At 70.0% G+C, this 13,933-nt stretch overlaps 2 protein-coding genes across 6 annotated transcripts; one reads left to right on the forward strand and one right to left on the reverse strand.

Annotated features, from left to right (window-relative positions):
- Positions 1–101: 101 nt before the first annotated feature.
- Positions 102–7,926, reverse strand: LOC120242401 (CACN subunit beta associated regulatory protein). 4 transcript variants are annotated; one of them, XM_039248182.1, is made up of 10 exons: positions 7,894–7,926; positions 6,117–6,213; positions 5,899–6,038; positions 5,625–5,689; positions 5,148–5,292; positions 4,737–4,832; positions 4,371–4,518; positions 3,814–4,024; positions 2,524–2,704; positions 102–1,643 (listed from the first exon to the last, which is right to left on the reverse strand). In XM_039248182.1, the coding sequence occupies exons 2-10, from the start codon at positions 6,210–6,212 to the stop codon at positions 545–547; spliced, it is 2,181 nt and encodes a 726-aa protein (XP_039104113.1). In that variant the 5' UTR covers position 6,213; positions 7,894–7,926; the 3' UTR covers positions 102–544. The 4 variants fall into 4 exon arrangements, with proteins under 4 accessions (XP_039104113.1, XP_039104112.1, XP_039104111.1 ...); XM_039248181.1 differs by having other exon boundaries at positions 4,422–4,559; positions 4,737–4,908; XM_039248180.1 differs by having other exon boundaries at positions 4,371–4,559; positions 4,737–4,908.
- A 2,784-nt stretch (positions 7,927–10,710) lies between these two features.
- ATP5F1D (ATP synthase F1 subunit delta) lies at positions 10,711–13,069 on the forward strand. 2 transcript variants are annotated; one of them, XM_039248147.1, is made up of 5 exons: positions 10,711–10,929; positions 11,712–11,865; positions 12,350–12,438; positions 12,540–12,665; positions 12,980–13,069. In XM_039248147.1, exons 1-4 carry the CDS (start codon positions 10,789–10,791, stop codon positions 12,660–12,662), a joined length of 507 nt encoding a protein of 168 aa, XP_039104078.1. In that variant the 5' UTR covers positions 10,711–10,788; the 3' UTR covers positions 12,663–12,665; positions 12,980–13,069. The 2 variants fall into 2 exon arrangements, with proteins under 2 accessions (XP_039104078.1, XP_039104077.1); XM_039248146.1 differs by having other exon boundaries at positions 10,712–10,929; positions 12,540–13,069.
- The last annotated feature ends 864 nt before the right edge of the window (positions 13,070–13,933 follow it).

The raw sequence follows: 13,933 nt of genomic DNA on the forward strand, positions 1-13,933 counted from the left end.
CTCTGCGCGCAGACGTGGCCGTCGTCGGGCCCCGATCTCTCCGATCTCCGGAGCCGGGGGGGGGGGGGGGGGGGGGGGGGGGGGGGGGGGGGGGGGGGAGGGGGGGCAGCTGCACATGCGCCCTGGGGCGGCCTCTGCGCGAGCGGCGCGCCTCGAGGCCCGGTTGGCCCCGGCAGGGCCGCCCTGCGCATGCGCGGCACGGCTGCCGCCGCATCGCCCGGCGCCTCCGGGAGCGGGTCCCGCGCGCGCGCCGGCCTGGTCCTCGGCGCTCCAGACGCTGCGGCCTGGGGTGGGAGGCAGGGAGCGTCCTCCCCGCGCCGCGCCCCTTCCAGCCGAGCCAGGGCCCCCCGGCCTGGCGCCTCGGGCCCAGCGGGGACCGTGCGCGCGCGCCAGAGGCGGCTCCAGGGAGTCCCGGGGACGCGAGCACGCGCACTCGCGGCCGACGGAAGGGCGTGCGCGCGCCTTCGCCCCGGAGCGTCGCGCCCCGGGCGGGGGCCCCGCGCGGCGCCCGGGAAGCTGACGAGGTGGGTGTCGGCGGCGGGGCCTAGGCCGGGCTGCGGTCGGGAGACGTGGGCGCGGCGGCGGCCAGCGCGGGGGCCGCGGCGACGGGCCGGGCGAGGCGCGGCGGGAAGAGCCTCTCATCCAGGCCCGCCGCCAGCTTGTCCAGCAGCGTCCCGGGGGGCCCGACGCACAGGCCCGAGCCGGGGCAGGCGCCGCCGCCGGGCTCCTCCTCGATGACCGGGATGGCGGGCGCGGCCGGCTCGTCGCCCGCGCGGCCCTCGGGGGGGCAGTCGACGCTGTCGCCTCGGCGCAGAGGGGCGCGCGTCGGGCGCGCGTCGGGCCCGAGCGAGGCCGCGGGCGGGGCCGGGGGCGCGGCCCGCGCGCCGGGGTCGCTGTGCTGCCGGCCGCGCTGCTGCCACTGCTTGCGCGCGTGGGGGTGCGGGTGCGCGCGCGCGCGGTGGCGCGCGGCCGAGGGCAGCGTGTCGTCGAAGTGCGGGTCGTGGCGCAGGAACTCGTGGAAGAGCGCGTCTGTCTTCTCGTCGATGCTGTAGTCGCGGCGCGGGGCGCGGCGGGGCCAGGCGCGCGGGCTGCGGGGCCGCACGGGGGCGTCGGCGGGCGCCGGCGCCCCCTCGAAGCTGCCGCCCACCGTGGCCGTGCGACCGGCGGCGGTGAAGGAAGAGCGCTTCTCGGACGCGCTGAGGAGCCCCTCCTCGCCCGCGCCGCGGCCCTCGATGCTGGCGTAGCCGCTGTCCATCTGCAGCAGCTTCCGCGGGCCTCCCGCCTCGCCGTCCGCGGACCGGGGGGTGGGGGGCGGCGAGGGCGGCGGGAAGGCGGGCACGGTGGTCCCGGAGCCTGAGCCCGAGCTGTCGCCGCTGCGCACCGAGTCTCGGTCGTTGCCGCTGCTGCTGTGGTCCGAAGCGGCAGCCGCATGCAGCTCGAGCGAGGCACGCAGGCTCCAGATGTCCCGGTAGGTGGTCTGGGCCTGCTCCGGCCCCGAGTCCCGCTCACCGTCCGATTCCTGCTGCTGCTGCTGCTGCTGCTGCTGCTGCTGCTGCTGCTCAGGCCCCGCGCCACCGCTGCGCCCGGGGGGAGACTCGGGGCTCGCTCCGCCCGCGGCGCCCGCCTCCTCCGCTGCCTCTAGCCTGCAAGCCAGGCCGCAGCGGTCAGGAAGGCTGTGCGCGCCCCTGCGTGTTCTCCCCAGACACCCTGCCTCTGGGTCCAGAAGGGTGGGCCCGCGAGGGGACCCCCTAGGCTCCACCAGGCTCTGCGGATAACGGATTTTAAGAAAATGCTGGCAGTCCCTGCCGTAGAATGTGATTTCTGGATAAACCCCCAGCCCTTCTGGGACCTGTTCAATCATGGCATTTTTGCCAGTATCTGACCCCAGCACCTGCTGGCACGGCGGCTGGCGCCTCGCCCACAGAGTTAACATTTCTCGGGTGGCGCTCCCTTCTTCCTAACACCTCGGGGGAGAAGGAAGTGGCTGGGGACGGGACCAGGTGGGAGTCCAGCTCGGCCCCTACTCCCAGGGGGGACCGCTCAAGCTGCTTCACCACCCCCCTACCTCCATCCGAGGGGCTAGGGGAGGGAGTACTGCTGGCAGATGGGGCCACAGTTTCTCAGGAGGGACCGTCCAGCCCTCAGGAACACAGGCAGGAAGGAAGGGGCATCAGGCCACAGTGGACCCCTGGGGGCCACAGACTTTACCAGGAAGCGGTAACATCCAAGCAGGCACACACCCCTGGCGGCCCTGGCTGGGCAGGCATCCTGTCTTGGGGACCATGTGGGCATCGTCTGGGGCCCCCCCGACCCTCTACCCTTACCCAGTCTCCCCTTTTCCCTCTTCTGGTCCTTGCTGGAGAGGTCGCCCCAGGGAGGCAGCCTCCAGGAGGGACGGCCGAGCTGGAGGAATGTGATGTGTCTGCAGGGTGGGGAGAGCCCTCCCCAGGCCGCTGAGGGGGGGACTGGGTGGGGCAGGGGCCCACAGCTCCACCCCTAGCACTTCTATCTACTGAAAAATACCTGCCGAGAGCGGGGGATGGGCTGGTGGGGCTGGCCAGAAGGGGGCGGGGGGGCGGGAAGGCCACCGAGTCGCCGGTGCTGGCGATGTACTGGATGAAGTCCCTGCGGGGGGCGTCCCCCTCCTGCTCCGAGCTCTCGCTGGCCGCCCGCTGCCGCTGGAAGTGGTGCCGCTTGGGGGAGCCTGTGCAGAGGACGGCGCGTCAGCCTGCCTGCGCCCCTCCCAGCCCCCGGGCCCTGGGCCGCGCAGAGCTGCCGGGGGGGGGGGGGGGGGGGGGGGGGGGGGGGGGGGGTCGGCGGGGACAGGAGGTGCCGCGGTGGCCACCAAGCAGGGCCTGGGCAGAGGCCCGCACCGGCCGCCGGGAGGCAGGCGCTGTGGGAGGACGAGGGACACGCTGGCGGCTGCTGAGGGGAGAGAGAAAGGGCCGGCTCCACCCCCACCCCAGGGAGGGCCCCGGAGCAGCTCTGGGGGGAAAGCCTGGGGGAGGGGGGACAGGGACCCAGCAAACAGGCTCTGGGCACTTGTGCGCCCACGCCTGACTCCACCCTCAGGGATCGTGGGCTCCGTCTCCTCGCCCTCTCCCCTACCTGGGCACGCCCCGGCCAGAACTCGCTCCTCCTTCCCCTGCAGCGCTAGCTGAGACCAGGCCTCTCTCCTTAGCCCTCCTGGCCTGTGACCCACCACCTCCCCGGGGCCGCCGGTCCTATCCTGGCTCAGCTCCCTCGGGCAGGGGGCTGTTGGTACCCACCGGTCAGGGTGGCCACCTCCCCACCCCCAACACGGCCTCCCGCTGTGGGCTGAGGATAAGCAAGCCCTGTGTCCAGGGCTCCACGTGGCTGGAGGCCTGCAGGGTCAAAGGGCTGCTGGGTTAGTTCGGGGGGGGGGGGTGTATGCTATGGCCCACAGGCCAAATGGGTTCACAACCTATCGTTGTAAATAAAGTTTTATTGGCACATATCTGCACTTGCACACGCAGTCTGTGGCTGCTTCCATACTGCCACACCAGACAAACCACAAATCCAAAAACGCTGCCTCGTACCTCATAGGAAAAGCTCACAGTCTCTGCTGCGGGCTGACCACACCCCTGCTCTCCTAGGGCATGGCACGTGGCCCAGCCAGCGGTAAGCCTGGGCCGACGTGCGCAGTGGCTGATGGGTGTTGCTGGCCAGCCCGGGGCAGCTGCCCAAGACCCCTCAGGGGCAGTGACCCCTCCTTGTGCGGAACCTCCCTCTGTAAGGCTGCCCGGGGCTGTACCCTGGGGGCCCTGGTCTCTATCCAGGGCTGCCGCTCACCTCTGGTGTCCAGACTGGATGCCCGCTGGCTAGGGTCCAGCTTCCATTTCTTGACTTTGAAGTAGGGGCTAGCCCCGTCCAGGCTGGCATGGCGCCTCAGGCGGGTGAAGAACTGCAGAACAGGTCCTGCCCCGGAGCCTGGACCCGCCTCCCCAGGCCCCCCCGTGGCTACAGGCCCCACGGGCTTGGTGCTCCGGGCGCCTGCATCCAACTGGAAGGGAGAGAAGCGGTCAGGGACAGAGGGCTTCTCCTTGCTGCCCCAGCCCGGGCCACCGCCCTGCACTCTGGCGGCAGCCGCAGCACCCCCCCCCCCCACCCGGGGTGCAGAGGAGGAACGCACAGCTGTCTGCGGGTGGGCAGCACCTAGGCTAAGCTCGGCGGTTTGGCCAGGCGCTGGCCAGCTCTGTCGTCCCCGGCCCCGAACAGGGGGGTTCCTGAGGGCAAAGCCCTGGTTTGATGAGCACCCTGCTCCATGCACTGCTTGCCCCTCTCTCTCCCATGCGGGGGGACCCAGCAGGAGCGAGGAGAACTAGGCAGGAGGGAGGCCATAGGCTGACCTCGGTCCTGGAGTGGGGCAGGGAGGGGAGGGGCCGCTCGGGGGCCCTCACCCAGGCGCCTTCCCCAGAGTCGCTGGACGCCAAGGGGCTGATCTCGAAGTCGGCAGGGCCCGCGGCTGAGTTGTAGGGGTCACCTGGCAGGGCGGAGCTGGGGCCCACAGAGCGGCCGGTGAGGGCCTTCCCCGGGGGCTGGGGGAGGAAGCAGCAACAGGTCAAAGAGCACGGGTGTGTGAGGGGGAGCGCTGCGCCCACAGCCCGCTGTGCGCCTCGGTCAGGCGCCCCCTCCCTGTCCTGAGGTGCGGGGCCCAGCCCAGAGGGTGGGGTCCCCCTGCTGAGCCCCAGGATGGCGGCCGCCCACCCGCTCACCTGGAATATGGCCAGGCTGGCCTTCGGGGCGGCGGCAGCGTGTGGAGGGGGGGTGGCGCTGGCTTCGCCCACGTCGCACTCGTGGATGGTGATGATCTTGAGGGGCGGCAGGTGCAGGTGCGTGAGGCGGGCATTCTTCAGGTGGTGAAAGTCCCCCTCCGTCAGGGTGTACCTGTGCCCGGCATGCCGGCCCGTCACCACGCCAGCCGGCCCCCGTGCTCAGCCCTGCCTTGGACAGCCCAAACGCCCAAGCCCACCCCTGCTACCGCCCCTGACGGTTCCGGGGGCGAAGTGAGGCCAGTACCTGTCCTCCCCCCCCCCCCAGGAGCCCAATCACAGGGCGTCAGGCTCCCGCTCCCCGCCCCCCAGGGACAGGGTCCCTTCATGCTGCCCGGCTCCCCGGCTCCTTACCGGCGCCCCTTGTCCTGTGACTTCCGGCTCTGCTCAAACAGGGCTGCCTCGTTGAAGGACACGCGGCGGCCGGTGGAGCTGGTGGACAGGAAGCGCTCTGTCTCGGCGTCCTGGCCCTCGGGGTCCTCCGCCCTGAAGTCAGGGTCTGCGAGGAGAGCCGAGAGGGTGGGCCCGGGGCGGGCCTCGCCCGGTGCTGGGCAGGCGGCCGGCTGGGGTGGGTGAGGGCTGGGTCGAGGGATGGGGCCCGACTGAGCGCTGGGACAGGGCAGGGGCGAGGTGGGCACTCACACATCCGCTCACACACTCACTCGCTCAGCACGCGCCTGTGAGCACCTACGCGCGGGCTCTAAGGAAACAGAGATGAGTCGGAATCGAGCTGCGCCCAGTCTGGTGGGGGAGACAGACAGACACAGCCGGTCAGGCGGCCCGAGGGGGCGGGCAGGTGGGCAGGGGTCAGCGCCTGGCGGGGCGTCGCACCTTGCGCTGGGTGTGCGCCGCTGTCTAGGTAGGTGGTGGTGGTCTTCTCTGCTTCCTCCATGGCTCTGGGGAGAGACCACGGGGCAGCCAGGTGGGACGCAGGACCCAGACAGTACTGCCCCCGGGCAGCGTCTGGAACCCACAGGCACCCAGATGGCCCGTGCTCACCCAGCACTTAGAAGCGCTAAGTCCCCACGCAGGTCCACGGCCGGCCCACGCCCACGCCCGTCCCTCCCGCCGCGCGCTCCCGGAGGCCCCAGGGTGCGCGTCGCACCTGTTGAAGCGCCGGCGGGCCTCCCAGCAGCGGCGGCACAGGAGCAGCACTCCGGACAGCGCCACGAGCGAGCCGCCCACGAAGAGCGACAGGACCACCACCAGCAGCACGTAGTTGTTGAGGATGCGGTCGGGCTCGGCCTGTGGGCCGGCGGGAGTCAGGGCCGCTGGGCACGCCCGCCCGCCGCCGCCCGCCGCCCGCCCCGGCCCCGCACTCACGGTGGGGCCGCCGGTGCTGTTGTCCCACCTCGAGGTCAGGGCAGGCGTGGCGGCCGCACTGGCGGCGGCGGTGGCCATGGTGGGCGTGGGCTGCATCCTGGAGCTGGGAGGAGGGCCGGGGGGGCAGGGCCTGCTCAGACCAGCTCCTCTGTCTCCTCCCCCTGCCGGCTCCCCGGGAGAGGGAGTGGGAGGAAGAGCCCGCAGGGGGCGGTGACTCACGGAGAGGTGCCCCGGGGCCGCCCCCACCCCGCTTAGATCAACGCGGGGACCTCCGTTTCCCCCAGTTCAAACCGGGGGAGGTGTACCCCTCCGCCACCTCCCCAGCCGGTGGGGCCGGCCGGGCGAGCTGGCCAGGAAGCCTGCCCAGAAAAGGGGAAGCGCTCCGGAGGAAGGGGAAACTGAGGACATCAGCTCACTGCCGTGAGACCCCAGGAGCCCTGGCTGCACGCTCGGGGGCGGGGGGGGGGGGCTGCCTCAGCGCAGGACGCCGAGTCCACGGCAGCGGGACCGGGGCGTGGAGGGGCCGGAGGGCGTGAGCTCAGTGACCACCCAGCCCCGACTCCGGAGAGAGCTGTCCCTGCGCCCGGTGCTGGGGGAGCGCAAAGGCCAAAGGAGGCGCGTGTGTTCCCAGCCCTGAAGAATCTGGTTCCCATGGCGACCGAGCCAGCAGGCCGGGGGGGGGGGGGGTTGCCAGGGAGCACTAGGGAGGAGGGGGCGCGGGGGAGGGAGGCCTCCTGCCGGGCGGCCCGAGCCGGTCCTGGGCGGCAAGATGGCTGCTGCAGCGGCCTCTCCGCCCGAGCCCGCTGCGGGCCCGGCGCCTCGGCCACGACCGTCTGGCGCTGGGGGTAAACTGAGGCCGGGAGGGGAGTGCAGCCCTCGGCGAAGGGACTGCTTGGACACGGCACCTGACGGCCTCCCCAACGCCAGCCCCTCCCGGTGGGAAGGACCCGGGACGGCACTCCGGGGTCTCAGGGCGCGGGGTCGGGGCCGAATGCCCAGCAGCCCTCCCGGGCAGCGCGCTCGGCCCTTCCGCCGAGGAAACGGGGAGCCTGCGTCGCGGCTCTGGCGCCCCCGACGCTTTCGGGTTTAACCCCACGCGACAGCGGGATGAAGCGGCCCGGAGAAGGGGGGCGGGCACTGGCCAACGCCAGGTGTCCCCAGCGCCGCGGTCCGAGAGCGGCTCGGGCCCCCCGGCGTCCTCGGGGGGAGGGGGCGCCTAAGTAGGTCGGGAAACGAGTTCCTGCTGCAGGGGGAGGGGGCAGGAGCGAGGGACCGGGACCGGAGACCCGAAAAGATGGCAGGAGGCCGAAGGGGAAGAGAGGTGGACTCGCGGGGGGTAGGCGGGGACGCGAGCGAGGGCGGACGCTCCCCACGGGCCCGCCCCTGAGGTCCGGCCGGGTCTCCCCGAGCCCGCGCCCATCCCCGCGCCCCCGGCCGGCCTGCGGACGCGCACGGCGAGCCCTGGAGGAGAGGCAGGGAGCCCGACTCCGAGCACATCCCCGCGCCGGAGCCGCCATCACCCTCGCTGGATCTCGCAGGGAAACTGAGGCCGGGGAAGGGCGTGGGCGGGGGGGGGGTCCCTTTCCAGGCCGCAACCGGGGATGCAGAGCCCTGCAGGCCGCCCCCGCCCCCACGCCCTCCCTCCGGCCTCGCCGCCTCGCGGGAAGGGCCGGTGGTCCGGAGCCAGGTCGGGCCCGGAGCCGGCGGCGATCCCGGGCCGCGCGGCCCCGGCCTGCCCCCGCCCGCCGCGGCGTCTCCCCGGGCCCGCCGCGCCTACCTCAGCGCCGGGGCGCGCGGCCCGTGGGGGGCGGGCGGGCGGCCGCGCGACGTCTCCGGCGGGCTCCGGTGCCCGGTGGCCGCGGAGCAGGCGGAGAATTTATGAATGGAGAGCGCGGCGCGCGGGGGAGGCAGGCGCAAGAGGACGGGCCGCGCACGTGACCGCGTTGGCGGCGAGCCCGCTCCGACCCGCCGGGTGCCACCCGGCCCCGGGCCGGCCGCCCCCAGCGCGCTCGCCGCCGCGTCTAGCTCGCGGCGCGCCGGCCACCGCCTCCCCTTCCCTTCCGGCGGGAGTGGGGGGCGGAGCCTGCGCTCCCGGACGCCCCCTCCCCACTGCGAGCCGTCCTCTCCCCCCGCGACCGAGTCTCCACCCCCTCCCCTGCGGCGCTCCGCCCGACCCTCGCCGGCGCCCGGAGGGACCGGGGGCCGGGAACGTAGGGGAGGGGACGGGTGCATCGGTGCCCCTCCTTGGCCTCCCGCAACCTGGGGGGCGTGAGGATGGAGTCCAGGCGGCGTCGGACACACGCCCGATGTGCTGCGGGCATGGTCAGCGTCACCGGGCGCTTTGCCTTGCTGGGACGAGCGGTGGGGCCAAAGTAGTACAATCTGCTCTTGCCGGAGCGCCCGCCTAGCCCGGGGGCACCGGAACGACTCTGGCAGAACCTCCATGCCTGGTGAATCCCACAGCTGCTCCCCCTTCTCAGAGGGTCGTGCCTCGTCCTTCCAGATGCTTAGGACACCAGCCTGCACTGGCCTGGCCTGGGTCCTCGGCCAGCCCACCTGCCCTACGCTCACCACCCCGCGATGGCACCCTTTCTCCAGTGAAAACTGAAACTGCCAGTTCAACCTCAGTGCCTTTGCACTTGCAGGTGCTGGGCCTGTCTGGCTCTTTCCCCACCCAGCTTCAGGGTTCACTCCCAGGCCTCCTTCCACTGCCTCCCAAATGGCCAAGTCCCAATGTGTCTCCTCATGACTACCTCTGGTAACACAGCAACTCACACCCCACGTTTCAGTCCCCTGCTTCTTTCCATGGCCCTCATGTCGTCTGTTATTTATGCCAGTGTATTGTTGCTCCTCACCCCTTCCCCCACTACAGGGGTGAGTTCCAAGTCAGGAGCTGGGTCCCCAGGCATGGCACGGGGCTGGCACACTGGAGACAAGAATGTGCTCGGTAAGTGGATAAAGATTCAGCAGAGCTGGCTTCAGTGAGTGGGAGCTGGATGTGCAAAGGACCTGAGGTAAGAAGCTGTGTGTGTAGATCAACGTGTTCTGGTGGAAGGAACAAGGACAGCCGTCTTGTGGTTCCCAGCGGGAGAATGACACGGTACCTCTGGCTGTGGGTGAAGGCTCTTGCAGCCAGGACAGGGGAGGAGGCCGGGGCCATCCACACCGGTGATGGTGGCCACAGTGGCCCAACTGAGTGGGCAGGCCTTGCCGATGGGCCCACGGGAGATCTCCAGGGTAACCCTGGGTTTGGGACTTGAGTAACAGCTGGGGCCTTTACCCACAGTCCACCCTGGAGTCAAAACTGGACAAAAATTGTGCAACAGATGGGTTCGAGGAGCCAAACGATCAGGCAGTTAGGTTTGCCCCCAGGTGGGGCCCTGAGCTCTGGGAAAGGCTGGGGCTGAGCACAGGACGCACCCCGAGGAACGAGAGTAGGGCTTCCCTCAGCACACCCCCCTCCCCCAGGGCCAGGATGTCCCCTCACAGCTGGCTCGGAGGCGGCGGGGGGCTTGGCCACTAGGCCTGGGCCCTCCCTCCTTTGTCGGCCACAGGCGGCCAAGACGCTGAAAGGCAGGGATGCTGCACAGGCAGCCCCTGGGGTTGGGGAACAACACTTTGTCGCAACGCACCTGCCCAGGTGCGACACCACCCCCTCTGCAGCCTGCACCCCTGCGCCCCGCATCCAAGGGCCCCAGCCCCGTCCAACCCACACTCCGTGTTTTCCCTCAGACCAAGATGTGGGTCCGGGGGCCTGGCCTGGGGCGCCACCTGCGTGTGCGCGGGGGCGGAGTGGTGACGTCAGCGCCGTGAGCGAGGCTGCGCGAGTCGCGGTAACGTCAGCGGAGCCCCGGGCCGCCCGCGCACGCGTCCGTGCGTCACCGGCGCGCGGGGGCGGCGGCCGGGCGGAGCTGGGGCGAGCGCACCCCCGGTCGCGGCGCGCCCTCTGCTGGCGTCCTCGGGGGTTGTATTCGCGCCCGGCCCGCGGGGCTGGCGCTTACCTGCGCTGGACCCCCTGCCTGGGAGGCGGGTCCCTCCACGTCTGCATCTCTGACAGTCGCAGTCGGCCCCCCATCCCGGCTCCCCCAACTCGGCTTGTCTTATTCCTTTTTTAGGGGTCTATTTTTAAGTAATCCCTGCACCCAACATGGGGTACAAACTCACAACCCTGAGATCAAGCGTTGCAAGCTATTCAGACCCAACCAGCCAGGCACCCCTGTTTTTCTTTTTCAGCTGTTTACTTGTAACATGCTGTATGATTTGCGTATTCGTTACACTGAGTGTTAAACGTCCCCATCACCCCAAACCAGAGCTGGAATCTTGGTATTTCCCTTGGTGGCTCTCAAGGGCCATCAACGAGCGCCCCCTAAATCTTAAATACAAGTGACACCCGTTCTGTGAAGGCTTCCGGTCCTCCCCATTGACACCCTCCCCCCACCCCCCTCAACATCTTGCGACTGGCCGGCTACTAAGACGGGAAAGTAACTACAACCCCCAGCATGCCGTGCGCGGAGCGCAGTGCGTCTTTGTTAAAGTCGCCCGCGGCATGCTGGGGGTCGTAGTTCGCGCGTGCGCCTTCGCCCGGACTCCTCTTCCCAGACGTCTCCGCGCGTCGTCCTCCTCGTCCTCCCGGCTGCGCGCTGCTGGCCGGAGTCCGCTCGCAGCCGTCGCCATGCTGCCCGTCGCGTTCCTGCGCCGTCCCGGCCTGCGCTGCCTCGTCCGCCAGGCCCGCGCCTACGCCGAGGCCGCCGCTGCGCCGGCCCCGGCCGCGGGCCCCGGCCAGATGTCCTTCACCTTCGCCTCACCCACGCAGGTTCGGACGCCGGTCAGGTCGGGGCCCCTCCTTGGTCGCCACCTCCAGGCGCGACCCGCTGTGGTCCGCAGTCGGAGACTCCCAACCGTCCGGTTGTGGACGCTCATCTGTTCCGCTCCTGCGCCCCTCCCCCGTGTTGTCAGTCCGAACCCACCCGTCCCCAGGTCGCTGCTTCCTGTTCCGGGCCTGTGTCCCCATTCCACTCCCCCGGACCCGCGTCGGCACCCCCAAAGTGGTCGGCACTCCGGGCTCCCCAGCCTTCGGGCCTCGGAGACCCCTAACTCCCCTCCAGGACCCCGGGCCCACGCCGATTCCACCTGGGCCCCTCCGAGACACACCCCCCCCGACCCCAGGGCCATCGCCCCGCGTTCTATCTGACCCGCGCCCTACGCCCTTCCAGGTGGTGAGGAATCCGGTCCTATAAAGCTTAACGAGTTCCGAGCCTTCTACCTGGAATCCAAAGCCCGCGGGCTGGACCTCCGCGTTCGCGTGTCCCGCAGGCCCGAGCCTCGCACGCTTGTTGTCTTGTGGCCTCCTGGCTTGATGCACAACTCGGGCTCTTGCAGCGTTTCTGTGGGGACGGACTCCGGGGGCTGGACTTTATTTTCTGTGAGACGCAGGCCCTGAGATGTTCCTGGAGGACCGAGACAAGTGCAGGTGTCATCGGGGCGCTTCCGTGTCCCTTGTCAGTGTTCAGTCCTGCCCTGGGCCGTTTCACCGCAGGGGAGACCAGGCCCCGGCGGCAGGTCGGGCTTGCGCTACTTCCTGTGTGTTCTTTGCAGGTGTTTTTCAACGGCGCCAACGTGCGGCAAGTGGACGTTCCCACGCAGACAGGCGCCTTTGGCATCCTGGCGGCCCACGTGCCCACGCTGCAGGTCCTGCGCCCGGGGCTGGTGGTTGTCCACGCCGAGGATGGCACCACCTCCAAGTACTTTGGTGAGTCCGGCGGCCGGGGCTGGGCGGGGCCACGCGTGCAGCGAGCCCAGGCCGTCTCCATCTCTGTTCACAGTGTTGGTGAAAGCGGAGCACAGGCCTGTGCTTCCAGGAGCTCGTGGTGGGTCAGGGTCAGGGTCAGGGTCCGGGCCAGGCTTCGGAGAAGGAAGTCCAGTTATGTCTCGGAAGAACTGATCGGGGGGGGGGGCACACTGGATCCTGAGGAGGGCGTCCAGCAGCACAGTTCCAGGGTACAACCAGGACCAGACCCAGCGCCCCGTTCATCCCTGACCCCAGCTCAGCTGATGGGCTGGTGGGTGCAGGAAGGGGACGCTGTTCCCTGGGGGCAGCTGCCAGTGGGTGGGCTTGGGCCCCGTGGGCATCTGCCTGCCTCCAGGCCACTCTGTGGGGCCACTTCTTTGGCTCTGGGGCTGATGGTGTCCCCTGCACCTGGACTCGGAGCTCTTACATCTTCCTTTTCCCGCAGTGAGTAGTGGCTCCGTCACGGTGAATGCTGATTCTTCAGTGCAGTTGTTGGCCGAAGAGGCCGTGACCTTGGACATGCTGGACGTGGGGGTGAGTGTTCCAGGGGAAGCAGGGGCTCAGGAGGCCAGAGCTGAGCCTGAGCACCAGGTAGGGCCCTTGCTTGACTCTCACCTGCTACCCACTTCCTGCAGGCAGCCAAGATGAACTTGGAGAAGGCGCAGGCGGAGCTGTCAGGGGCAGCAGACGAGGCCTCCAGGGCCGAGATCCAAATCCGCATCGAGGCCAACGAGGCCCTGGTGAAAGCTCTCGAGTAGGCGGTGCGTGGCCCTTGCCAGCAGGGAAACCGAGGCCCAGGACTGGACCGGGGCTGTCCCGGGCAGGCCAAACCAGCTCCCGCGGGTCCAGTCTGATTGGGGTGGGATGGTGGGAAGAGAAGGGCCGCAAGCCACCTGGGGGGATTCTTGCCTGGAGGGCCTGGTCTTGCCAAGAGGCCACCAGGGGGCAGCACATCGCTGGTCAGATCTCCTAGCAAGGGGGTTTGGCGAGCTGAGACCTTGCCCTGCTTCTCACCTTCCAACCACTGGAGCCCCCCCAACCTGATGTGCCACCCACTTCTTCTCTGACCCGGTAGACGCTGCCACAGAGACTTCATTCGGCTCCTAGTCCTCTCCGTGGGATGGCCTGCCCCCAGCTTGAGCCCCCCCATTAAAAACCAGGGACCGGACTCGTGTGTGCTGGATCTGTCTCCTCCCTGGGCCTGTGTCTTCGAGACCTTGACTGGCCTTGCCCGCAGCTGTTTGTGGGATGAGGTTTTCAGCACCAGCCTCAGCCTCCGCGGTGTGGAAGCTGTGGCCCAGATCGCTAAGGGTCGGGAGTAAACTGAGCAGTGGGAACTCCCTGAGACCCGGGTGAGTGGCGGGCAGGGTGTCTGCCGTCATCCCGAGAGGGTGTGTGTGGGCAAACGTAGCCCGCTGGGCCTGGGCTGCTGGACGCCCTGCCAGGTTTCAGGCTGTGCCGGCTGCCCCGTGGGCTCTGGACCCGCCCCGGCCACGCTGGGAAGAGGCGTGCCCCGCCTGCTCCCACAGAGGCCCGGCCCTCGGCTCACCCGGCCTGTGGGTGGCCCAGGCCTCCTCCCTGGAGGTGTTGGCACCTCTGTGGCATCCAGGCCCCTGGGCTGGCCCCAGATGGGGCGGGGCGGCCGGGCGGGGGCAGCTGCTCCATTTCTTCCCTTTTGCAGCTGTGGGGGCGGCTCAGACGCTGGCTGCAGGTGTAGCAGGCGGCTTTGGGACGGGGGTCTCCTGTTCTCCTTCCTCAGCCCCGAGGCGGGCACAGGGTGGCAGAGGATTCCAGGGGTGTGAGTTGCAGGAGCGTGCGGGCCTCCCCATGTGTCACTGGCAGCCCGGAGATGACAGGGAAGCCACCCCCAGGCGTGTTGTCAGCACAGACGGACTGCGTGCTCGTGTGTCACGGTCCCGTGCGAGTGACTGTCCCGTGGCTGCATTGGAGGCTCCGTGTGGCGGACCCTGCGTGTGGGGGCCTCCAGACGAGCTTGCAGCTATAGGGGCCCCTGCCTGGGTCCCCCTCC

Source organism: Hyaena hyaena, unplaced genomic scaffold (assembly GCF_003009895.1).
Source record: "Hyaena hyaena isolate Hyena2069 unplaced genomic scaffold, ASM300989v1 scaffold_302, whole genome shotgun sequence".
Classification (NCBI taxonomy): domain Eukaryota; kingdom Metazoa; phylum Chordata; class Mammalia; order Carnivora; family Hyaenidae; genus Hyaena; species Hyaena hyaena.